This window comes from Argiope bruennichi, chromosome X2 (assembly GCF_947563725.1).
Source record: "Argiope bruennichi chromosome X2, qqArgBrue1.1, whole genome shotgun sequence".
NCBI classification, from domain to species: Eukaryota; Metazoa; Arthropoda; class Arachnida; order Araneae; family Araneidae; genus Argiope; species Argiope bruennichi.
The window spans coordinates 18,750,356-18,778,173 of record NC_079163.1 but is presented as its reverse complement, the minus strand read 5'-3'; the positions used below and the strand labels follow the sequence as shown (position 1 = coordinate 18,778,173).

General features: G+C 27.5%; 1 protein-coding gene across 2 annotated transcripts in view; it reads left to right on the top strand.

Moving 5' to 3' along the window:
* LOC129960410 (protein DEK-like) overlaps positions 1-27,818 on the top strand; it is a 42,983-nt gene that overhangs the window by 4,706 nt on the left and 10,459 nt on the right. For both annotated transcript variants that reach the window (XM_056073832.1, XM_056073831.1), the window contains 10 exons: positions 7,209-7,386; positions 12,127-12,270; positions 13,946-14,022; positions 17,400-17,494; positions 20,449-20,588; positions 22,799-23,004; positions 23,812-23,941; positions 24,029-24,102; positions 27,457-27,540; positions 27,615-27,683. In XM_056073832.1, the coding sequence (XP_055929807.1) occupies positions 7,209-7,386; positions 12,127-12,270; positions 13,946-14,022; positions 17,400-17,494; positions 20,449-20,588; positions 22,799-23,004; positions 23,812-23,941; positions 24,029-24,102; positions 27,457-27,540; positions 27,615-27,683 (1,197 nt within the window). The remainder of the gene's footprint in view (positions 1-7,208; positions 7,387-12,126; positions 12,271-13,945; positions 14,023-17,399; positions 17,495-20,448; positions 20,589-22,798; positions 23,005-23,811; positions 23,942-24,028; positions 24,103-27,456; positions 27,541-27,614; positions 27,684-27,818) is intronic.

Sequence of the window (27,818 nt, the reverse complement as noted above, 5' to 3'; positions counted from 1 at the left end):
CCTTCATAATTTCATGGCACATACCTATTAAAAATTATAATTTAAATATATTTTTTAAAAAAATTGGATGTTATTTTATAAAATAGTATGATTATATTTTGTAAAAAAATAACTGAGCATTTTATGTCAATTTAATGACACAAGAAAGAAAAAAACAATAAAAAGTAGTTATGTTTGTGACTTGTCACAACCTTGATAAATTTTGATTGTTTAAGATATGAAAATAGGCATTATTTTATTTTCATATATTCTTACTAAAAACATATAAATAATTGAAAATTAAAATACAATAGGTACCTATATTTAAAGTTAAGGAAATGTAGAAGCTTTAAATAAATACACTCATAAAATGGAATTTTTGGCACATGTCATGAAATGTGTTATTTATAATCAGATAAATGTCTTTTAAATTAAAAAAAAGTAAACTGCAAGAAAGATCAGATATTTTTCAATAAAAATATGGGCTACAATCATGATAATAGAGGGAAAAAAATTTTTGATCCTTGGTTTCAAAATTGGTGGAATGAGCCTGTTAGTAAGGTATTCTTTAGTAATTTTCTTGCCACAATTTAATTATATTTGTGCCTATGATAAATTTTTAATTAGATTGAATGAAATTACTAATGAACATAGTATTTATTAATCAGGTTTATTTACAGAGTGTATCGCACGCTATTAAAGCAATTTTTTTATTGGGTTTGTAATTTGATTGTTACTCAAAATGTAATACATTCGTTATTTATTGCCTTTTTCATCCTTAAATTCATTTTTAAAATTATTTTTGGAATATTATTGTTGGAAGTGTATTATTAGAAATACACTTTTTGTTCCATTTTACTTGTTTTATTTACTTGTGCTAGATAATATTAATTAAATATTTTCCAGTTAAAATTAAATTTAAAAAGTATATTTTCATAAATGAAATTCATTTTAAGCATTTCTTTAATACTTAGAAACTAAAAATCAGAATTTTTGTAGGGATATATTGAAATTTTATCATTTTCAGGCAGTTGATCTTTACATGAGGTAGATCTTATTTGTGGGTTTTCTGCATAAACTATTAATCTTATTTATTCATACCCTCCTAAATTGATTACCCCAGGGATGCGTAGCATCATAAAAAGTGCTTACATTTGAAAACCATTTTTAAGCACCTTAAAATGCTTAATTTTGAGAAAAGGTCCTTAAAGAGTGCTTAATTTTCTCATAAAGACGCAGAAAGCTTTTCGTTTTTTCTTTCCCTGCAAATTTAATATAATTCAAAATCATGGTCGTAATGGCTTGTTTATCAGATGTATAAAAAAAGAAAAGAAAACCAATATAAGGGAAAAATTCTAAGATGTATTCCAGGGGTTCCAGCACATATTAAGATAATGCTTGATCCCCCCCTTTCTTTTTTCCTCCCCCCCCCTTTCTCCCCTCTTCAACAATGTACATTACTATTTATTAAAATATTGGAATAGTTATCTGGAAGGGGCAGTACGAAATGCGTACAATGCCATACTTCGCTTGAGCAACCTACTACAGGTATTCAACTTATTATATTATATCGAATTGTAATTAATTGAGGTATGTAATTACGTTATTCAATCTCGTAAAATCTAGTATGATGAAATTTTAATTTGAAGCCTAAAATTTTCATTGATTGTGATATCTTTCATGATATTTTTTTTAATGTCCACATCCATTTGAACATTTTTGTTTGTTGGATTAATCTTGCCAAATTTGTTTTGACTAAGAAAAAAAGGAACTGTTGAACCTGGTACTTAAATATTTAAAAAAAAAGAAAATAAAGTTTTTAGAATTTTTTTTTCAGGATTTAGGTTTTATAATGATCTTTTTCTTTTTATAACTTTTATAGAAATTTATTCCCAATAAAATCTCTCTTTATATATAATGTCTTGTCCTGAGAAACGCCCAGCATTAAGCCATTGAAGTTAAGAGCATGAATTTTGGGAAGTAATTTTTGGGGCATTAAGAACTCTCAAGCTTTTAATTCAAAATTTAATTAAAAAATAGAGAATTTTAATGTGTTTTCATCATAAAATCAAAGCATATTATAGTATAATAATTAGTTTAACCCTGTTTTAAAAATATATAAAAAAAATTTGTTTGGTTGAATGTAATTTTTAAAAAAATAATTTCTGAGAAATTAGTTTTGGATACATTTTATAACAAAGATTTTTACTATAATGGAATTCAAAATTATAGTTTCAAATGGGACATTAATATAACCAAACCAAATCAAAATTATAGTGCTTCTTCGAATCACATTATTCTGAAGCTGTTAAAATTGTAGTAAAAGAAAGAAGGGGGGAAAAAAGGCTTTCTTTGCTTTTATTTAAACTTAAAAAAATTGTTTATTGAATAAAATTCTTCATTTGATGTTAAATTTTGAAGGAATGCAATATATTGCCTCGCTCTGGCATTTAAAAAGAAATGCCTTAATTGGCACTTTTACTTTATAGAAAATTTAGAGAAAATACTGCAATCGTCAAAAAAATTTGAACTCGAGATTTTACAGATCTCGTACCTCTTTGAATTCAAAAACACATTTTTGGAAAATGTGTGTCTGTGATAAAGATGAGACAAAAACGCTTTGAGCAAGATGGATGAAATTTGGTGCACGGTCTTCACATCAAACTTGTAGTTTCAATCAAATTTTCAAAACTGACCGATTGTTTGAATATAAAGTTAGCAGGATAACTACAAAATGAAGAGAGCTAGATAGTTAAAATTTAGTACACAGATTTAATATCTATTGCATAAACATCTGTCAAATTTTGAGCCAAATCCAACAAGGGATTCGCCACATGTCCATCTGTACTTTCTGAAATATGTAAATGCGATAACTCAAAAATATAGCAAATTTGGTATGTAATTTTGCGATTACAAGTGTAGTTTTGAGTCAAATTTTTGTTTAAATCAGTTGGGAAGAAGGAGTCTGAAATTGAAATTTGCTTTTTGGATACTTTCAACTACATGCCATAGTCTAATTCCAAAACACTTGCCAACGATGACACAATAGAATCAGTAAAAATGTTTAATTCACGTCTAGTTTTAATATTCCGTAGCGTATACCAATGCCACACAAGGCATTTCCCGACAATATGAGAGAAAGTTTTGGGGAGACGCTGTGGCTGATTTATTTCCGTTATACTTTTAACTACAGAGCTGATTTTTTTTTTTTTTTTCATTATTTATGAAAACTAGGACTTGTCAAAGCATCTTCATTTCTTCAGTATCTATATTTATCGTTTCTTCTGCCATTTTTGCTTATAGATTAAAAAGCATGTTTTCATTAAATTTCAGGAACGTTGAATGTTCAAAAAAGACTTTTACTGCACTTTAATAATAAGAAGCAATAAGGCAATTTCTTTTTAGTCTGATCATTGTTGAACATTGCTATTATTTACTATTAAAAGTTATTTAAGAAACTTATGTAGACCATGGCATTGATCTATTATCATTTCATGGCATTTTGGCCAGTTGTATGATGATAGCCATGGGAAGGCTTTAGTTTTTAGCTTTATATGATTGCAAATAAAATTACTTAATAGAATGAGTAGTACTAATACTCTTTCCACCCCAGCCATGTTGGATCTTAATTGTTGTTGCTTATATAAAAATCAAATACAAAATTTGTGGTCAACATATTGATCGGCATTTTCATAAATGATGTATTTATCTGATATTTTATTTTTATTTTAAGAAATGTTGAAATAGCTCACAGATCTTTATTGTTAATCTTATTAAATTGACTTAATTTCTTTGGTATCAGTCGGTTTTTTTTTTTTTTTTTCCCCATTTTTATGATCATTTCTATGCTTTTGACAAATCCAAAAAGGCGTAATTTTACTATAGAAGATGTTGTGCAAATACAGAAATAAATGTTAAAATTTAAATAATAAACATTTAAAATTAATTTTTAAGAATTTTTTCAATACAAATTATGCATTGTTATAAAAAACTTTGTTTAGAAAATTGCAGTTTAAGTATGCATATTTATACAAAGGTGCTTAATTTTTAGAGTTAAGGTGCTTAAAAGTACTTAATTTTTGCAGAAGTTTATCATTACACACCCTGTACCAAGTCATCAGTAGTATTTTTGACAGATGTATATAACAAGATCAACAAGTTATTGAAGTATGGATATTTCCGAAGAGTTTTAATTAATTGAAATAAATATTTTCGAACATTACTCAAATTATTTAAGACATTTATTATTGATTAGATATAAATTAGATACTTTTATTTTTTTTTTAAATTGCACTATGATTTGTTGAAACACCGTGAAATGTTAGACTTTTATTATATTGATCAATATTGGGTTCCGATATTGTACAATTCAATTTTCTTGGTGTCCACTAAATTAATTCCCAATGCTATAAATGTTCTTAAAATTAATTATAAATTTCATACTCGAATATGAAAAAAAATATATATATATATTTTACTTTTTAGAGGAGTCGATGATTAATATTGAACCTAAATTGGCTATGTTTCTCTTTTTCACTTTTCTCTGGAATCGAACTCAAAGCCATTTGATTTAGCAAGTGACATCTCTTCCAATGAACCAGCAAAACCTTAAAACATGATTCTCGACTATCGTAATTGAGCTTTCAATTCAATAGATATATGGCACACTTTTATATGTAATTAACAAGTATCATAAGTACCAAGTAACATAACAAGTATCAACAAGTTATTGAAGTATGGATATTTCCGAAGAGTTTTAATTAATTGAAATAAATATTTTCGAACATTACTAAGATTATTTAAGACATTTATTATTGATTAGATATAAATTAGATACTTTTATTTTTTAAAAAAATTGCACTATGATTTGTTAATTAACATAATTTGTTAGACATTTATAATTTTTTTTCATAAAAAAGCAAGTACTTTTACTTTCATAAGAGTCATTATTGCAAAGTTAAATATCATAACAAATTCCCATTTATGTTTTTATAATGTGGAACTAATCTAGTTTTTGTATTCATGCTGGAATAAGATTCCGGTTCTCCCTCTCCTTTTTTTTTTTTTTTTTATCATTCTAAAAATTCTTTCACTACCACCACTGCTGTTATGAGCTAGAATTCAGAAAGAGTTTTTTCTGTTCTGTTCTGCTTTCTATATATATCCATTTTTAGTTTTTCCGCTATATCTGCAACTCTGTAATTTTTAACTAATTTCGGTAGCAACTACGGAAATTCCATAGTTGTTGGGAGTATGATTTCTTTAATGCTCCAGTTTTTTTCTCTTGAAGAGGGCAATATAAAGTATTTATGACATCACTATTCAGTATATTTGTAGTTGGTCAAAAATATTTAAATTGCATGAAATCTACATAGATTAAAAACAGATTAATTCATGTTCCCTGTTTTCAAATTTAATATAACAGGTTTTCTAATGACTAAAAACATTATTTTTAAAAATGTATTATTATTATAGATAAAAACATTATGTATGTGTGTGTGCATTGGATGTCAGTATTGGAAAGGTAAAGAAGGGATTTGATTAAAACTAGACAAAAAGATTCTTCATTTTTGTAAGAAAATAAAATTAAACTGGCAGATCACTTTTTCATATTCCTGATCAGAATATTATTATTATTATTTTTAATAAACGGCAATATTTTCTGTCTTTTGAGGGTTTTGCAGAAAGTGGATAATGTTTCTTTAAATTTTATAGGCGATGCATCTTCATTTGTGTGCATTAAGGCGTATATGTTTGTACCACTCCAATAATGTTTGACACAGAGATATATTTAAGATTTAACTTTCAGGAAAGCTCTAATGAAGAGCATAATAAATATTTTGTATGTTTTAATTAAAAGAGATGATAAACTGCAAAAAGAAAAGATTGATTGATATTTGAAATAAGCTAAATTTATATATGCATCAGTAATGTAGGTTTATCAATGAACAATTTAAAATCCAAACAAGATTTCAGGTATTGAATCTGTTAAGTCACTGATTTTTTTTTTTTTTTTTTTTTTTGTTTTTGTATTGCCTTTTATGAATGAAATTAGTTAATGTGTGTGTGTGTGTGGGGGGGGGGTGCTTGCTAATATGAAAAAATTAATCTTGTAAATTCTTGATGAATTTATTTTCTGGGAAAAAATAGTGACTTGTTTTTCATTCTTGAACAAAGAAAGTTGTCTAATGGGTTTTTTTTTTACTGGCTGTGACATTTTTTGGTAGAATTAAATTAATTTTTCATTGAAAATAAGAAAACATGTATTTTTTGCTTTAACTGGAAACCTCTATTTTTTCTCATATATATGTAATTTTAAAGTTTAAAAAAATAATTTATATTTTATGTAGTGAAATTGTTTTATTTTATGATTGAACCCTTATTGTTCAAAGATTAGTTTTACTGTTTATGATCTCACCAGTGAAATTTTTAAATTTGAATATATAGTATTATTTAAGAATGATACATTTTAAAAAACTATTATTCTTCTATCTATTTTCATTTGACATAGCTTTTGTTAAATTTTGTTTGTTTCTATATTTCTTATTTTCCTGAAATTTCAATACATTAAAGTTTTAATTTGAGATCAGTATCTATTTTTGCACTTGTGTTGGTAAGTATTTAAATTATTATCCAGAAATATCGTATATCTTTTTATATAAAATTGAATATTTGTTTGAACCTTATGCATTTCTATCTCCTAGATAAAATGGAACAAAATTTGTTTAATTATCCTTAATTCCTTATGTTCACACATATTCCTTAGCACCTAGATGGATTAAACTGAACTATTAAAAATTTTCTGCAGTCCCTTAAAAGGGATGAAAGGAGGGGGATGAAATTTTGTTTTTCCATCATAATTTTGAAGCATAACATTTTAAAATTTAAAAAAAATAGCTTTTGGTGGCATCAATTTCATTTCCTTCTCTAATTTTAATAATTTTTTTAAAAAATTTTCTGCAGTTTTCTGTTCTATTTAAGTTACAGTTGAAGGTTTTAAAACATCTTAAATGATTGAATATAAGAAACTGTATGATGTAAAATTATATATATTTTGTTTTTCTTAACGTGTAAAGCAAATAAAAGCAGTTAGAGCCATGGATACGGCAACTAGTAGCTTATAAATTTCACTGGTGAATTAACTATATAATACTTTTAATTATTCATCTTTCTGATTATTGTAATTTTTTAATATTTATTTATCAGCATTTTAATTCTTTATTTCTCAGTCATCTGATATGAAACAAGAAGAGGATTCTCCCAGAGCTGAAGAAAATAAAAACCTTGATGAATCTTCTAAAGATAGTGAAAAAGACAGTGCAAAAGATGATAGTGTGAAGGAAGAAAGTGGGAAAGATGGAAGTGAAAAAGATGAAAGTGATGATGACGATGACGACGATGAAGAAAGTAAGTTGAATGTTTGTTTGCATTTAACATGAAAATTCTTATTTTTTGCAGGGTTTCCTCGGGTTTTAAAAAGAGACTATTTTTCAAAACCCTTTTGGGGTCCTTAAAAAGACCATGCTTTTTTTTTTTTTTGAAAACTCTAAAAAAAGCCTTTTTTTTATTCTGAGGCGAATTGTAATTTTTATAAAAATTTGCAGTGATTGCTGAATACGCAGAAAACAATGAATCAGTCTAATAATAAAGTTAGAGATGGGAGGGGAAGTGTCCGTAACTGTTTAATGATGCATTTTAAAAAGAATTTGATGATGGCACAAAAAGTTGTATCTGGGGAATGTAATATAAATTTTAAGAGATGGACCAGCAGTTAACTGGAAATTCTTTCACATAATCCATGAACAAATCAGATACACATACATAAGTATATGCAGCTGTGATTTGCATATTTTAAATAGTGCATTTAAGATGGGAAATAGAGCAACTGAGTGGAATTAGGAGTCTTATTTACAGCTTTTAATTGGTTATTTAAAGAATATTCAGCATGTAAAGGAGACTACATTAAAATTTCTCCCATTAAAAAAAAGCTACTCAAATTTTGCTCCCATAGATAACTGGGAAACATGCAAGGAGCTAAAAAAATTTTAGAAATTTTTGATATAACATATTATGTTCCGAGTATTGGAAAGGAGAAGTTTCCAAAAATCGTCTGTAAATCATTGGCCACAACATTACAGGTGGTTAAAGATATTTTGACATGTGCCGAAATAAATTTCTTTCTTTGCTAAAATGATAATACTAATTCAAAGTCTTTTATCATTCTTCTGAATTCTTTGTTGATCATCTTTATTAAAAAATCTTAGTCATAACTGTTTCATTTAATATTGTAGAAAAGAGTCTTATAAGGAGAGACCACAGGTTTGAAAATTGAGTTCAGGATGAGATTTAGTATATTGGTAGTATGCCTTTGGATGATCATTCATTAAAATATTAAAATGCAGTAGCCAGCCAATTTTGAGAAAATGGCCCTCAAACTTCCATTATAACTATATGCTAATAGTTGTTATTGTGCCTGAACAATATAGTGGATAAGGCGCAGGCATACCATTCACTAGACCCAAGATTAGTCCTGGGCAAGTGTTTTTTGCTTTTAAAATTTGTTTCCTTTTTAAATTATGACAGATTAATTAAAAATTTATGAATAGTTTTCATAAATATGTTTTTAATTTTTTTATGCAAAAAAAGAATATTTATTCTCCTAATTCTTGGATTATAATTTAATTTTTAGAAGATAAAAAAAATTAAAAATATGAATGGGTTTTATTTCTTAATATTCAGAATTACTTAAATTAACAGTCAAAAGATGGTTTTAATTATTATGATACTTATTATTATATGGAAAAATAAATGCATTCTCTCTTAATACCCGACTTATAGTTTAAAAAGAAATTAATGATATGAATGCATTTTCCTAAAAAATATTTAAAAAATTATAAATGGTTTTAATTAATATGTAACTTTTATCAATCAAAAATAGATGTTCTTGAAATAAATATCTTTCAAAAAATAACTGTTCATTTAGCTCATACTTGAATCATACTTTTATTTTTAAGCTGGAAAAATAATTACAAACATGACTTGAGTGATGTTAAATAATTAAATTATTGACATGAATATATTTCATTAATTTTTTTATTACATACGATAATCAGAATGATAATTGTAGTAAAAATATTTGAAACAATATATATTTTGACATCTTATACAATTGATGAATAATTACTATCCACAAGAGAAATCTTAAAGAAATTGATCAGAAAACAAATTTCATTTACCTTAAAGAAATATTTAATCTTCAGAAAGTTAGACAGTGTATTAATCATACTGTATCATTTTATTAAAAATGTTGAACCATCTACCTATGCATTCCATAACTTTAACACCTGCTTTCTATATTTTTCTTTTCAATTATTAATATTGAGAATGTTTGTTGAGATATTTTTTTATTAACTTTAGCTGCTCTCTTTAATTTCCTATATAAATACACCTTTGAGTTATAACAAATAATTTGTCATTATTAAAATCCAAAAATTAAAAACTTTTAATGATTTTAAGATAAGTGGTATTTAAATTATTTTTATCATTAAAATTATAATTTGAACTCTTAAAAATTAAATTATAATTCAAGTACTGTTTAAATGAGCATAATAATTTTTTTTTAAAATTACATTCTAACTTGTGTGTTAAGAGACAAAGCATTTATTTTTGCATACAAAAATGAGTTATTAATTAAATCCATCTTTAAATTGTTAATTAAATGTATGTAATTTTGGATATTTTTGAAAAATGCTTTATTATCTAATTATTTAATTAAAATTAAATTATAATTCAAGAATTAGAAGAATAGATATTTATTTTTACATAAAAAAATAAAACATATTAATTAAAACTGTTTGTGAATTGTTAAATTATAAGCTATGCTGAAAATTTGAAGGCCATTTTCTCGAAGTTGTTTCGTTATTGTGTTTTAATATTTTAATGAATGAATATCCTAAAATCATACTACCCTTATACTAAATCTCATCCAGAACTCAATTTTCCTACCAGTGCACTCCTTTTGTTAGGAAATCATTAATAGTGTTTATAATTAAATTTTTACAATTTATAAAGACAAGTCAGTTCTAGCCCCCCTTTCTAAGATAAGTTTTGGATTCACTGCAGACAAAAATTTAAAATAATTTTTTTTTTAAATGGATATTTGATTTAAAATTATAATGTTGCAGTTGAAAAATTGGAAAAAGGTTATGAAAAAATAGCAGAGAAAGTCAACTTTTCAAATGATATTAAATAAGTCTATCAGTCGGGATAGGGTTGAAGTGCATTTCTAAAATTCTTTCATCAGATTTCCACTCCATTAGGTACTTTTACATTCAGTTCCCGCTTCTCTCCAAGTGTGTGCGAGTGTTATGTCTTTCCTGAAAATACTATTTTATTTTAGCTCAAAATTGCATATTGATTGCTTATACGACTAGATTAAGTGGCAAAAAAGCTTTTGGGAGTGGCTCAAAGAATATTTTCTTTATCATTAAATGTGATGTGAATTATCTATTCAATAACAAGAAGTGTTCTAACATAAAACATTATTAGTATTTTGTAAAAAAGTGAATTACTAAATTTTAGATCATATATCTTTCATATTCGTCATATTTTATTTCATCGTATATGCATATGTCCCTCACAGTAAATGAAAATTGCTCTTAAGGGTTTTATTATGAATTGGCATCTTTTTCCGACAATATTACGAGTTATCTGCAGTTTATACACTTCCTAAGTCTGTGGATAGTTTGAATTTACCTTATTGTTAAATGTAAAAATCTCCTCTTTTCATCTTTCCTCTCTTCCTCCCCCCTCCCCATTTTGACTGAATCAACGTATCCTGGAGCATATACAGAGGGTCTTCAAATCTAAGAGTTAACAGTAGAAAATATTGAGGAAAAGTTAAATACATGCTTAAACTGCTTGTAATGCTGTTGTAATGCTACCCACTTGTAATTCTGTTTTCTGTACTTGGCACATTTCTGTATATTCAAACATAAACAGTTCTGATTTGTGTGCTCTTCATGCTGTTATGAAGAGTACGATTGTGATAAAAGCATGAATAATGTCCCTCCCCCCCTTTTTTTTTGTAATATTCATAATTACTTTTCAAAATATGAAATTTGTATTTTATTTAATTATTTATAAAAGTAAACTTAAAATGTTGTGATCTATATGGCAATTTAATGTTTAACTTTTTTGTAATTAACTTGTTAAATTAGTTATTAATAGTGCATTAAGTCATTATCTTCCAAATTGTCTTAAAAATAGTGAGTATCCTTAAAAAGGCCTTAAACTTTTTTTTTTTTTTTGTAGGAAAATGATGGAAGCTCTGAAGCAAAGTTAGATTCATGATTACAGAGTTTTTCTTATTTTACTTAAATTGACTTTTCATATGCCAAGTATTCATTCTAATTGTGAACTTACAGCTAATTTCTAAATTGTTAGAGTTGATTTGGAAAAGCTTTAAACTAAATAGATGTTTTTTTAAGCTGTTTGAATCAAAACATATGTATTTTCTATAAAATCTTCACATTAATATTTTAACAAAATAATAATAATAATCCTCTTCTGCTGTCATCACTTGGTTCTTTCATTGGCCTTTTGGGGGAAAATTGCCATCTAATAGATGTTGTTTTCTTGAATTGGCAATTGATTGGTCTAAAATAATGAAATTTATAGCTTCATAACTTGAGTAGATTGATTACAAAAATGTTCAATTTTTTTTTTTCTTACTAAATGTATTTAATATGATTGGAAGGCTTTGTAATTTTTTCAACAATAAATTTCTATACAGTTTAAATTTATTGACACAAACATTTGTAGGAAATTATTATTATTACTCCATGTATAAAATTTTTCCAATTGGAATTGTATGCCTATCTAATAGTTTAGAATTTAGCTTTTGTTTTTTAATTAGAATGAACATCCTTCTATAGCTAAAAGATATTAAATGAAATATTTATCTTAGAATTGGACTATATTTGAATTGCTTATATTTGAATTCTTCTATATAAAGTAGCATTTGAATTCTTTTATTTTGTTTATTATCTTCAAAATAAAAAGTGAAGTAATTATAATCTGCATCATTTACATTTAATTAAAATACTCTGAAATCAGATTCAATTTCTATACTTGGTACTTTTTTAGTGGGGCTTCTTGATAGACCTGTTGAAGTTACTGGTTGCCGTGCAAGAAAACAGGTGGAGCGCCTTGAAGTAAGCTTCAATGCGCCAAAGGAGAAGCAAGAATTTCAAGAAGGCAAAGGGCAAAAACTTGGTGATTGTCCTAGAAGTAAGCAAATTTTATTAGATTGAATTTTTTTTTTCCTGTAGTAAAATACTAGTTATTTTCTAGCTATTAGTAACTTAACCATATATAATTCATATATGCATATCTTGAATTGGAAAAAAAGATTGCCTTGAGAATACTTAATTTTCAATTTACATTTTGGTAATTACGTAATTTCTATGAGTTGCTTAGCATTGAAAATTTGTTGTAAGGCTAAATTATATATAATAAATTAAGTATTTCATATAAAAACCATTTTAATAAAAAAAAATCACTATATGATAGCAATATCTCTAATATGAGAAGATCTTTTAATTCCGAATAATAAAATTCAGAAATCTTATACTGCAACCTCAGTTGTTGTATGTATATGCAGTAATAAGAAAGTGTAAAATTGTATTCTAATAGAAAGTGTCTCTCAAGCATCAATAGATGGAATAGTTACCATTGTTTTGAAAACTGATTTTTTGATATGTTCCAATAAATTTAGAAAGAAAAAATAGAGAAGTTTGGTATAAAAGCTGTGGTTCATAATTGTGTATGCCCAAATATTATATTTTCAATAGTTTTATAGATTTAAAAGCCATGACAATTATACACTACGAAACGCGGCTAGTGTTTTAAGTTTGATTCAACTATATGCAGCAGTGATTCTTCTTTTGTGTTGTAGCCATTATTCCATTTACTGTGTGTCAAACATGGAAAATATTCACCCTTTGTTCCAGTTTTCAACATCTAATTTTTGAATTTTTTTGAAAATGTTTGGTCCTTTGTTTTTAAAAATAAATACTGAATCTTGGTGATAACTTTATTTCATTGCTTTCTACAGATTTTATGGGTGCACACTATTGTTATGAGTATTATATGGATAAGCTATAAGAATTTAGGAAAGTAAGGATATTTTGCTTATTTAGAGGATAGTACGAAACTGATCTATTGGTTGAAAAAGAAAAAGCATAATAGTCTGTTTTGAGAATGCGTTTTGGATCCAAATGGGTGCTATTCAGAATTTTCACATAACTTACTGACTAAAATAGAGAAAGAAGCTGAGCAAACCAGATAAGCTCTGGTACACTCTTATAAAGATAGCACACACAAATACAAAAAAAAAAAAAAAAAAAAAAACTGTTTGCAATACATATAACTTAACTCACTAGAATATTGTCAGATGCCTAAATAATTGAAAGTAAAATATTTGAATTTTTTTTGGAATAGTTGTCTAAAATCATTTTAATTCTGGAATACTTTTTAAGTTATGAATTGCTGCCCACTTCATTTATAAAAGAATGAAAAAACTAAAAAGCAATTTTATCAATACAATTTGTGCCTTCATTTTTTAAAAATTTTCTTATATATTTACTGAAAGAAGGAAGCAATCTTTCTTGTGAAATGATTTTTTATTTTAAAGTGTCAATATATAGGCATTATGGTGGGGGAAAAAAAAGTATCCAGTACCAGTTTTAGTTAAAGAATTTGCGTTTTCATTTCAGACGTTGCATTTTGTTTTTCTGTTGTTAAAAATAAATGACCTTTGAGTATATAACCAAAGTAAATAACAATAACAATGACTAATTTGTTATTGTTATTTACTTTGAAAGTATATGAATTGTGAAAGATAGCTTTTATATGTATATATACTTAACCTGAATTAAATGTAAAATCTATTTTATATTTTTAGTTGAACATCAGATTCAAAAAACTGCAATTGAGGATTTAAAGCCCTTGCATAGGATCCTGTATGGCAGAGTTGGCTCCGTAAGTTACTTCCTTCTATTTTATTACTTCAAGGAACAACATTACCCAAGTTTAAAAAAGGAAATTATATTAATGAATGAAAAACTAAGAACTTATTATTTTATAAAGCCGGGAAAAAAAACCATTACTAGTGCATGCTTAGAAATATATTCAGCCCAATTCTAGTTACTGAACTGAAGTATAAAATTGCCTGAACGTAGTTTAACTATTTTGTCATGGTTAATTAATTTATTAATTATTATTATTACTGCTAAAAAGTGGAAATAAAGATGATACTAGTAAGTGATATTATGCCTTTTATGTTAGATATTAGTAAGTGATATTATGCTTTTATGTTAATTCTTGAATTGTGGTGAGATCTAAAAAGGAAGAGAATGGAATGCTAATGATTTAAAGTTCGTGATTTTGGTCGTTTTATGATAATGATTAAAAATATGTTTTAGGCTTTCTTAGTAGAAATTGAATGCAGTCATTAGTATAACTACACACCAAAAAAAAAAAAAAACTTTTGAAAGTTATTTTAACTATGCTAACTGATTCTTTTTATATTATTTTTAGTTCTAATTCTAAAAGTGAAATCCATTTTTTTCAATCAAATAAGTTTATTATTGTTATAAAACAGTTTCAGATTTTTGATAAAGTAACAAATCCAAATTGAGATTTTAATATTTTATAAATATATATTTACCACTTACATCCTAGCTTTGTTACAATTTAAATAAGGTTTCAGTTCCTTATAATAACGTTTTGTCTTTTTTCTTCTGGTAAACTTGCTGAGAATTTGTCTAGTAGTTGTCAGAAATTGTGTTGATATTCCATAATGTTTCATTCTTCATTCCCTTTATGTCTTGGTGAACTCTTTTACCTTGCTGCTCACTGTTTGCAATTAAATTTTCTGAATGATAATTGAATTGAAAATGGGAAATGAATTTTTCGGTTTATTTTACATTTTAATAATTTGAAGTCTGCTAACATTAACCTTCTGCAGTAGTTCTGTTGTTTAGGTTTCTGATTTTGTAGAAAGCTTAATTTTTACTAGTTTAGAAATATTTCTAGACTTTTTTGTTGATTATTTATTTATTTTTCATTTTGATCTTAGAATTTCCATTAATCATTTTCCAATGTCAAGTTCTATGAATACCTCATTTTTTAAACCTTATTCTGGATAAATATGGAAGTGTCCATATAAGTATTTGTAACATTCTTCTTATTTTACAAATGCTTTAGAAAATTCTTCTATAAAGCCTAATTTTTTATACGTTGTGGGTGCAAGGAATTTAACAGAAACTCTCTTCCCCTGTGTGTTATTTATTTATTGTGTGTATGTGTAATTACCACAAGTGTATATAGCAAGAGCAGTCATAAATTAACCTGTCATCTAAAAGTTATTTCCTCAACCACAGTACATGTCTGACGTAACAGCTTACTCATAATTCAAAATTATATACATTTGTAAAACAGTGAAGTAAGAAAGGCATTGTGAAGGAGTTTGAAAAATTGCAGGATTGAAAGAGGAATTCTGAGGGAGGAGGGGAGGGGGCAGGCATCCTCCTGATTATTCTAGTATTATTGACATCTTTAACAGGCACTTTAGAAGAAAATTTAAAAATTAGCTCATTCATTCTGCAATAGAATTTATATAAAGCAAAATTATTTTAACTATAAATATATTTAATAAATGTATGTAAATAATATGTTTGCTCTTAAATTTCAAAACTCCTACATATTAAATAAGACGGATTTTTAATAAAACTTTACATAAGGGCATTTTTAAAAATTATTTTCATACTTATGAGTATCCTAAAAACTACAAAATGCTAAATATTTTAAAGACAGTTTTTTATATATTTTTAAGACAGATTTTATTCACATAGATAACAGACGTGTTAATCTATGTGAATAAAATCTGAAAATTTGCAGCAGAATCTGAAGAAATCTGTATGATTTTTTCGCTTTACATTTGTAATAATAGTAAATGTTACTCTTTGTTTTGCATATTGTCACAGGCTCTGCTTGCTCTCTACTTTACCCCTGCTTTTTCCAGCTATTTTTATTTGTAATATATATTTTATAGAGCGTACAGTGTGCATTAACATTTGAGATTCCTCTATTAACAACTTGGATCATATACTATTACATGCTTGAAAACTATCAAATACTCTATAAAATATATATCATTTAAATGTGCAATAAGTTTAATTACGATGGGTTCATTTGCAGTACAACTAGACATTCAGAGTTGATATTTTAAGTATGTATGCTTGACTTGTGCTTTAAATCAAAACCACTCTTTTACATTCTTAACTAGCTCGGATACTTCAGCAGTTACATAGGTGCATGTGACAATAGCTTCATCTCTGTTCATTCTCTGTTTCCTTATTCCTTTGAAAAGTATTTATGGGAAGATATGTTAACTGATCATTCTAGATCTGTTGCTTATCCATCAGAATTTGTGACAGAATTTTTAATATTTGGTGCTCTAATTATTTTTATGTAGCAATGTTGTCATGGAATTCCTAAACAGAAATTTACTACATCAGAATTTATATAGTACCCTAATATAATTTAGGTAACATTTATTAATTTTAAAGCCGTGTAAAAATTGATGTTATGTTACAATTTTTTAAAAATTATTGTAAAAAAAAACGTTGAAACGTTTAATTTTTGTACAATTCAACTACTGCGGACTTTATTGAAAATTTCTACAGACTATGGATAATATTAAAATTTTTGTGAAAATAATTTACTCCTTACAGTGTGCATAGTTGTTTTAGTTGTATACCTTCATGGAAATAAATAGTTTCTTAGAAATAGAAATTTGATTACTTAAAATTATGATAAAATGTATAAATGGAATCATAAGTTCAAATTTCTGGCACAAATTTTTTTCCGTTTGAGTATGTTCGTGGCTGCCATCTTCATGAATTTCTGTGACTGACATTCTTTCCAGTTTTAGTATGCATTATTTTAAAATTATATTAAAATTTCGGGAAAGAAAGTAGCCCTGATGTTTATATCTGGATTTCTCAAGTAGGTCCAGTGGTTTGTTGTTTAGGGCAGTATCACATATCCGCTTTTTCTTTTCTTATTATCAGAAATAATTATAATTCAAATATATAGAGAATTTTCAGAAATGTTGCATTGGCATAATATTTGGATTGTTGAAGGAAATTTTGTTTATCCTTTCGTAGTTATGAGTATCGCGTAAGTATACAATATGTGAAAAAAAACTTCCATAAATAGGGTTTTGAATACAGAATTTTTAAATATTTTGAAGAATAAATTCACACAATTCTTTTCTTTTTACTATATTGCTGCTAAGCTACTGATTTGTTATGTCTTTATTTGCGATTATGTTCTTTAATTGTTTATTTTAGGCAAGTCAGATAAAGAAAAGCATTCGAAAATTTTCTGGATTTCCTTTTGGAAAGAATAGTCCTGAGTTTGATCGTAAAAAGGCATCAGCTGAAAAGTGAGTTAAATTATATTCAATTATTATTTGCTTTAATTTTGATCTTTTTTCATGATTTCTTTTTAAGTTAACAAATGTATTACTATCTGTTGATAAGTGTTAGTCTTACTTTATAGTTATCATAACACCCTCAGGTCTCCTACTACTTAATGCGATTGCTTTAGGATGTTAGAATTTTGATAACATTAACTGATAGATACAAAATAACTGAATCAGGTAAAATCACTTTTATCTTTATCATATCAATGGTAAAATTACCATTTACTGCAGGATTATCTATAATATATTTTGAAAATACCAGATAAAAAAATATTATTCCTTACGGGCATCTGTTTTTTAATGATTCACATATATATACTTCATGCATTTTATTTTTTCTGTGCTGAATGATGTTAGGTTTCAAAATATCAAGTGCTTGACTCATTTTGGTGCTTGTTTGAAAATTTTATTTCTTCATCACCTTTATTCCTATCAGAACCATCATTGCTTATTGCTAAGTTTTTTTCATAAAAAGCTCAAGACTTTTCAAAAATTTTCAAAGATGCTGTGAAATTTTCAACTGTACTACAACATTGCATTGACTGATTTGTTAAGAATTGACATATTTGTTAAGAAGTTCAATTTCGTTTTCAACACTCAAATCAGCTCTTTTTGATTCAATTTGCTTTCATAATTCAGTCATGGGCAACAATGATTTTTGGATGTTCAACAGATATCAGGTCAGACTCGGTAGCATAGACATGGCAGTTGCTTTTAATCAATACAGAAGGCTTTTGTCCAGACAAAGGAAATGTGAACCCATTACCTCCCATGTAAAAAATAACTCGGGTACAAGTAAAGGAAGAAATTTCATAAACATCAATTATTTGTGCTGGCTGAAAATGAGGGATTGGTCAGTTTTTTACCTTGAAACTGATGACATTAAAGATTAATTTTAACCCATGAAGTGAATATTTTTATTTGTATTTTAATATGTCGGCTCGGGGCCAGATGTTTTAGATAATATAAAGCGAATGTTAACATTAACTACAATCGCATTAAGTGGCATATACGGTAATATTGTTTCCTCCTGAATTAGAGTAGCTTATATAAGGGCAATTAGTTTGTAAAAAGCATGCAAAAGAAACAAAAAAAACACGATGATATAGTCACTCAAATCAAAGCACTGTTTAGTTTTTGTATATTCTTTATATGCCTTATCAAACTTCATTACAGTATCTCAGTTAGGTATTAATTTTGCTAATTAAGTAAGGCGATGCAAGTTTCTAATTTGTGTAGAATAGATTTTTTATTTAGCATACAAATTATTTTTCCAAAATGGCATAATAGTTAGATTATAATTAATATAGAGTTTTTATATATTTTTATGACTTATGTAAAATTTTAATCATTACACTTTATTTACGTGGTGTTCCATGTTTACTGTGTGAACTTTTCCTTCTCAGAAGATAAAGTGTTCAAGAAACCCTAGGTTTTTGTTGTTGTTGTTGTTCTTAATGCTACCAGTTTAGTTTTTAAATTATAATTCATCACTATAAATATTGCAGACATTTGAAATCAAATTTTCCTTATGCATCTATCATTGCTATTAGTATTAAATCGAAATTAATAAAACTTAATCGATTGAATGATTATTAATGTTCTGAATGTATGAAAGCAATATGTTACCATCAAGAATACACGAATTTGCAAAATTTCGGAACTCTAGCATGACAGGAAATTATAGAAAAAATGATTAAAAAATTCTGTTAGTACAAGTATGAAAATGTTAGAAATATATGGCTTATTTAAAAGTCATTTTATTTAATTTATGATAATTGTTAGTAATTCATGTCCTCATAACTATAAAAACAGGATTTTTATTATTTATTGAGCTGTTTGAAGGAATCGATGTTTAAAATACTAGTTACAATAGAAATTGAATTAATGGTTTAACTTCATACTACTTGCACATTTCTTAAACCTCCTCTACTAGACCAAGTTCACTCCACCATTCTGTGACATACACAATTATACCTCAATATCTTTTTTCAACCCATGTTATTAAAACAGTTCCAATTACTGAAAAAATTTTCAATGTGAAGAAAAAATTATTATGGTGAGGAGATAATTCATTTAATTTAAATGATTTTTCTTATTGACAGTAAAGAAAATTTTTGTCCCCACCTCTTGAGATGAATGGGTCATTTACAAACACACTTGATTTTTCTTCCCTGCTTAAATCCTGACAAAATTGCTGAAAGTTTTGTGCTTACAAGATAATCTAAAGAAAGCTTTATACATTCATGCATATATCTAATACTTTTAAATGGGCAGTTTTGGGTACTTGGACCATGGCTTGAAAAATTGTGGAAATTTTGCCCAAAGAGAGAGAAATTTTGCATTAAATAGTATTCCTATTTGTAATTTGGTAATGAACAGTGTATAAAATTTGCTGTAAGAGGTAATCTAAACTTTAGCTGTAAAAGTGGTGCTTGTAATTTACTAACACTAAATTCATAAAAATTATTACTAAATAAAAAAAATTCAGTTTCTTATAAAATATTTATATTATTAACAGCTTAAATGGCAAGGATTCATCAGTTTTTAATTTATTGATGTGAATTTTCAAATTTAGAACATCTTATAATTGATTTTACTAATTTCTCTTAATCAGATTGTCTCTTTTTATTTTACTTTGTACTGTGAAATTATTTAATCTTTATACCTTTTAATGTAATTAGTTCCAGGACTTTGATTTATTTGTTATTTTTTTAAGAGCACTCACTTACTATGCATTATTATTTGATATTTTTAATAAACTTAAGCTATGTATATTAAAATTTTAACTGGTTCTTGTTAAGAATTTTTTTTTTTATCTGAAAGAAAATTTTTAGAATGCCTTGATATAAACTTATTTTATTTACAATTGAAATGATCATGTAATCTGTATTCATTTTCTTTATTTTCTGCAGACTTACCATAGCTGTTTTAAAGAGAGTCTGTGAATTGCTTGATATTGAACGTAGTGGTACAAAGGAAGAAATTGTCATGAGAATACTTGACTTTTTGTTGGAGCCCAAAGATTCTGGAAAGAAGGTTCCAACCAAAAAAAGTAAGTTTTATATTTATGTGTGAAGTAAGTGGCTAGGCTGGTTATTAAACTTGTTTCTTAATACTTATTTTTGAGAGTACTATAATAATGCTGTTTATGTTTAGTTTTGTTATAGCTACCAGGGTTGCCACGCCATTGGGAGAACCGGAAAAACACAGGGAATTGAAAACTTGACTGAAAGAAACCGGGGAAATGCAGGGAAATCTGAAAATGCTCTTTAATACAGGGAATTTTAAGTTTCTTGGTGTTTTTTTCCCCATCTGAAAAATGCCAATCTCTAAAGATTGCCAGAATAAAAGATCGTAGCCATCGCTTCCAAAAACGAAAAATACCATTCTCGATTCGCGTTTTCTCTCTCTCTCTCTCTCTCTCTCTGTCTTCCTTTTTCCTGTATAGATCAGTCCATTTTCAATTTGTGAGACAGTTGTTCTTTTTCCATTTGCAGCATTCACACGAGGCCTACTATTGCGCGCAATAGATGGCCTCGTGCGAACCCTGCTTAAGATTCCTGAATTGCAGCTAATGAGCATGCGTGAGTCTTCTGTAATTATGTGAAAGATTAGAATATATTTCTCTGGTTGGAATAGCAACATTTAATCTGGGCACTTCGCGGTAGTATTTAGTCGCTCGTGAGTTTATTGAATGGTTTCTTTATCATTCGAGAAATTGTGAGCTTATTCAGAGTAGATTGGAGAATTAAAAAAACACACACAATAAGCTGCAGAAAATCCTTATTTTATACGAATAGGACGGATTAAAAAAAATCAAATCTGATTTTGCTTGAATGGGTTAGAGGAGTTCCTCAAAATCTATTTGTTGCGTTCGGCTCGCTTTGTAAGAAAATAATATGGAAAAACAGACAGTAGTCATGCTAAAAGAGGAAAACATACAAGACTGTTTGCCAGTTCAAAAGAGTCATTGATGTTGAAATTATTATTTAAAAGGAATACAGGAAAAGATGACATGCCAAATCCCAGAACGTCAAATTTAATGCTCGAAAATACACCGATTTCGAAAATTTTAGTTAAAAAATAGTAATTTAAAGCTGAATTTTTATGGGTATTAAAATTTGTTGCACCACGTTCGTCCTTCAATGCATTCAATGATATATTGGAAATATTTTCATTTATGTTCACTGAAAGTGAAATAGCTAAAAAGTGTATGTTAGGCCTACACAAATGTCATACCTTATTTGTTAAGGATTATTTCCATGAAATTGAGGGCTGAAAAATCTGTAGCAGTTGCAGAAATTAATGTCCAAATACATGAATTGACAAAAATGAATAAATAAAAAAAGGTAATCTTCCTTTGTAATGTTTTGTTAAGTGATTATTAAATTATTTGTATTATCATAAAATGTTTTATTTCACCCAAATCCTTAATTTTGTGTGAGGCTTATGATTAAAGAGCAAGAAAAGTAATATATAAATTTTGATAATTTATTATGTAAATTTTATTTTAGGAATTATTTCTTAATATATAAATTTTGTCTTGCTAAATTCTAGATAATATATACATAAAAAAATTTGTATGTAAAATATCAAAATTCTTTTAATATGCTATTATTTCAAGTAACGTTAAATTGTTGTTTCCTTTCTTTGTTTTTTTTTTCCCCCTCCTTAAAATCATTCCATTATAACAGCATATGTGTGCTATTCGCGCATTTCCTTGTATCTTGAATATACATAAAGGGGATTTTTTTTTTTCCAGATTTGGGTGGCAACCTTGATTTACATCCTGTTTTGAAGCTACACTAGGTCTTTTAAGAATACCTCGCGATTTTAAACCATAATCGGATGGCGAGGACATTTCTGAAGCTAGAAACTCGGAGTTCGCTCATTTCAATTTTCCATGAATTACTAGACCATTTGAACAAGAAAATATAACGCGCACAGTGCCTGCTTATAATCACAGTATTTTCGTGGAATTAGGTTTTGAATCTTGGGATTTTCCAGCTCCCAAGCAAAGAATTTTCCTCTTCACTATGTAGCCCTGCTATTGCTATCAATCTTTTTGGCATCTATGCAGGCTGATTGACATTTCTGCTGAAATGCATTTAATTTATACCAACGAGGGAGAAGTTCCTCCTTTTTCAGAGCACAACTATGATGATGGGTGTTTTATTCACCATGATTTTTTTTAATGAAGTGCTAAATTTTTCATTGTTATTGTTTTCAAAACATTCTAATAGATACTTTCTCTTCTTCTAGAGGCTGGCAAAGAGAAAAAGAAGAGCTCTGAAAAGAAGTCAAAAAATAATAAGAAAGCAAAAACTAAGAAAGAAATCGTATCTGATGATGATGATGATGACAGTGCTAATGAAAGTGGCAGTGAAGCCAGCGAAAAAGAAGCAAATGATGATGATGATGGTGATGAAGATGATGATGAGGATGAGGATGATGAAAGTGATTATGATGTAAGTTCTGTGTGATTTGAATTAAGTTATGAAATTAAGATTAAATGTGGTTTGCAGAATGTGCGAGTAATGATAGTGATTCTGCCATTTTTAAAAATTCTATATTTGTGCTTAAGAATATGCTTCTATATTCTATAATTGCTTATTTTTTACTGGTAATACTAATTCAATAACACACATGCCATGTTGTTAATGTTCCATTTTAAACACTAAAGGTGTAATACTGAATGACTTAATGTACATTCTCGAATAAGTCTATGCAAGTTTTTAAAACCCGGAATAGAATATTATGTTGTTGATTTATCACTAATTATTTTGTCCAACTTTTTTAGTTTTAGAATATAGTCTTTATTTCAGTTTTCTAATACAGTTTGATAATAATGTCTGTACTTTGGATTAATTTAATTTTGATCTATTGCCAGCATTTTATGCAGTTGTATGTGTATGTATGTGGAGATATGAGCCAGTTTTAGCTTCAACAAAAATTAAATATCTTTGAAGTTTTGGAATGCATTTAGTATTGTCTGGTTGTGAAATGTTATTAAGCATCATGCTAATATCAGAGTAAAAGACAAAAATAATTTTCTAGCATATTAATATCAATTGGCAATTAAGTCTGTATTTATACTGTTTCCAACCGTTTTATTTTTTAAAAAGTAGCAACTTTGATAAAGAATTTTGATCTAGTCTAGATAATGAGAAGTTGGTAAAAAAAAAAAAAGAATAAGTAGCCATTGGCTATTTGACAAAATGTTAATATTTAGATTATATTTTTAGAAAAAAAAATTAAATTGTCCTTCTCCACAGACAAAGAAGAAATCAAAAGCTACTAAAGGTAAAAAGACTCCAGCAAAGACTGCCAAAAAGGCAGAGAAAAAAGGCAAGGCTAAGAAGGAAGAGAAGAAGAGTTCAGCTAAAGGAACAAAGCGAAAAAGAGGTAAGTAATATTTTTGTTCCTGAAGTAAATATTTTGCTATAAGCAATCAGTTAAAAGTTAATATTTCACATGATTTTTACTTCACAGATGAAGAAGATGATGATGATGAATCTGCTAGTTCTGATGATGAACCAATTGCGAAGAAAAATAAAATGCCCTCTGTAAGTTAAGTTTTGATAATAATGAATTTTGATTTGCATGTGTAAGTACTTAAATTTATGAGATGATTAGAATACTTTTATATATTTAGAGCAGTTATAAATGTTTAATTATTAATAAAATTTGTACATTTGTCTACAGAGCAAATTATGCAAAATAATAATTTATGAAACAATTCTTTAAAAAAATATGAAATGGGAGCAAGTAATTTGAATATCCGATAAAAATACTTCTCATATGATTTCACATATTTATCATATACTAGCTTTGTATTGGAAATAATTATTAATATAGAATTTCGAGTTCCTTTTTCATGAGTTGAATAACTTATTAGCTTATCAGATAGCATATTTTATTTTTGATTTATGTATTCTGTCATCTTAAGTATTGTGTTAAGATGTCAGAATGTGTAAATGCTTAAATTTTGTATATTTTTCAGAATTTTCACTCTTGTTTTATAAAATTATAATTACATCAAAAAAAATTTATGCAGTCAGTTATGTCTACATACTCATCAGCCTTATGATTAGAAATAATTACCAACATACAATTAAAAGATTTATATAATTGGATGCAGATTTTTAAAAACTGCTTTAATCGGAATTTCTGAAAGAATTTTCTATTTTACAATACAGTACACACCCGAATATCCTGTTCGCGACTATCTGACTTCCGTACCATCCAGCCTATTTTTATTTTATCGTAATTAAATGAGGAAAGCAAAGTGTTGCATTGGAAACATTACTAAGGCATTGGAAGTGGGCGTCTGCGACGATCCTCCTACGTGTCATGTGCAAATTAAAGTTGTAACAGGTAAAGAGCGGCGTTATGCTTGTTATTCATTGTTTCGTCAGTGTGTAACGGACCTTATTTGTTGCTGCTGTTCCTGATTATAACTGCACAGTACATACAGTATTCTGAATGTTTTTGTTTTTTTAAGTGTATCACATTGAGGATTTCAAAATGGGTGATAAATGAAAAAAAAGTTGTGACCATGGAGGAAAAATTACGCACTATACAGCGACTAAACTCTAGTGTAACAGCATTTGGGGAAAATACAGTGGGGGGGGGGAGACTGGGAATAAGATTGAGCTGAAATTGAAAAATAGTGTGTTGCATGTAAAAACTGTTTCTTCTGGTATTGGTGGGCAAAGAAATGAGTACATAGAACTCCAGCCTATCCAGCTTTTTTTGTTATCCGACCTGCCCTTCCGCCACATTAGACCGAATTGGAGTGTACTGTATTTGTTATCTGTTTGAAAAGGCTGTGCTTATTGCATTATACATGAAAGTTCTCAATTCTAATGAATTGTACTTTGAATTCTTTTTACATGTTCAATAGTACATAATATTATTGGCAAAAAATATTTCAGTTCATAGTTATAGGTTGATTATAACTCACCATTTTATGTATAATGATATCTTTATAGGCAATTAGATGATAGATAGTTCAGTCCAAGAATTTTTCAAAGTTTGGCTTGTGCAAAGTAAATTAATGTCCCAGATTTATAAACTATAAGTGCTATTTATTTATTCATCCATAAAAGGAGAACAAATATTCTTTGTATCTTGCTGATTTTTTTAATATTATACTTATAGAAAGAAGCATTTTTACCTAAATATCACAAACATTTTATCAGTGATGACATTTTCACTCAATGATAATTAGCCTGGCCGTTTGCAAATATACCTATGGATATAGTCATGAATTGCAGCTGATGGCTTTATCTGCATGTGCTTTGTCAAATTAAAGACATCACACAAGAAATCTAAATCCTTTTAGAATCGGATATCCCCCCCTTTTTTTTTCTTAATCAAATCTGTCTCCACCATTCCATTGCTCTTTTAAATTGATGCAATTTGCTTTGTAAATTCGACTTAAATAAAACAAACCATTAAATGCGTTTATTTCCGCCAAGTTATGGATGAACGTATTTGATTCTAGTAAAGTTTGGCCTAATGGTACCTTTGTATTGATTAATTTCTGTAATTGTAAGATATATAGATACAGGGGGTTCGTAAAGTCCTTTTAAACACTTAAAATTCAAAATCTTTTCTAGTACAACATGGGAAGTTAAGTATACCTATAATAAAGTGACTATGCTGGATGGATTAAGAAGTGTTATGATACCCTAGCTGTGAAATAAGAGAATTACAAAAATAACTGAAAGAATAAAGGGAAAGTAGCAGGAGAATCCGATTAGAAAAATGTCCTCTGTGCCATAATAAAAATGCAGTGGAAAATGTCAAGGAGTTAACTGTAAAATTAGCTGTTATATTTGCCATTAAATTTATGAACTTTCTCTATGATTTTAAAACGGTTTCCTCCTAAATTGAAAAATATATTTTGAAGCCACATTCAACATGTCAGACTTAATCAATAAAAGATCAGGACGAATGAATATTGAAAGATTTTCTTCAGTTGAGTCTGCAAAATACAACATGATGAACAAAGAACTATCTGTTGTTGAATATTTTAGAGAAATGAATGCTTTTTGCATGATGTTATTATAAAGTAGCTTGTGCAAAAATTTAAAATCACTGAGAAAATGCTACGAAGCGGAATTTGATAGTAAGAGAAGAAAAATGAACAAATTTCCATCAAAGAAAAAAAAAACAATTCAAAAATTGGGAAGTGGAGGAGAACATACGGAAATATATATATAAATGTTAGCTCAAAACAAGGATTAATTAAAAATGTATAAATAAGAAAAAGTTCTTCCATGTCCATATTTTCCACCATACTTTTTTGGTAAAATATTTCTCTATGATTTTTTTTCGTGAGACATTTTTAATAGAACTTTTAAATTACTCATTTTTTCATTCATTAATTTTCTCTTAAATTATAATTATACAATATTTTTTATATCCCAATCAGTTTCTGTATAAATTGATTTTATTGTTCAATTAATCAAACTTTTTTTTTTTTTTATTTCGTCCAAGCCTGATTGTTTCATTGTATACTTAAACTGCTGCAAATTCAAATATCCCTGTCACATTGCCTAATGACAAATTCTGTTTAAGTCTTCAGTACCATTTTGGAATTATGTAGTTGCTGTATATTTAATATTCCCCATGCAGGTCCATCTCCTGAATTTTGTTTTGAGGTACCATTAGATTTCATGTCCGTGATCAGCTTACATGTATTTCCAATAGCCAGAATTATATAAGTGAGGCGTTAATTTATCCCAGTTTACACCATCTTTATTGGTTATATATAAATCAATAAAGCAGCAGGTGGTATTATGTGACTGTTTCTTAATAGCCTGTAGATATATTATCACTTTGTCTTTTTACGGATACAAAGAAATAATACAGTAAATGGAGTGAACTGAATGTTATGATTTGTTTTAAAGGATGAAGAAATTAAAAAATTGGTGAAAAGGATTCTGGATGCTGCAGATTTGCAAGAAATAACCATGAAGAAAGTTATCAAGCAGGTAATTATATATTATATTTTACTTTTGTTTGTGTTAATATAAAACTTATATTCATAAGTTTCTCTTTTTCGTAGGTTGCTGATGCATATCCTGATTGTGATTTGAGTCATAAGAAAGCATTCATCAAAACAACTATTAAATCCGTGAGTTTTGAATAACCTTTTTCTTTCATCTCTCTTTAAAAGTTTTACTTTTAAGGAAATATATTTTGGAATGTTGCTAATAAGCTGGATTGGGTCATTTATATTTGTTCTATCATGATTCTTATTGTTTATCTG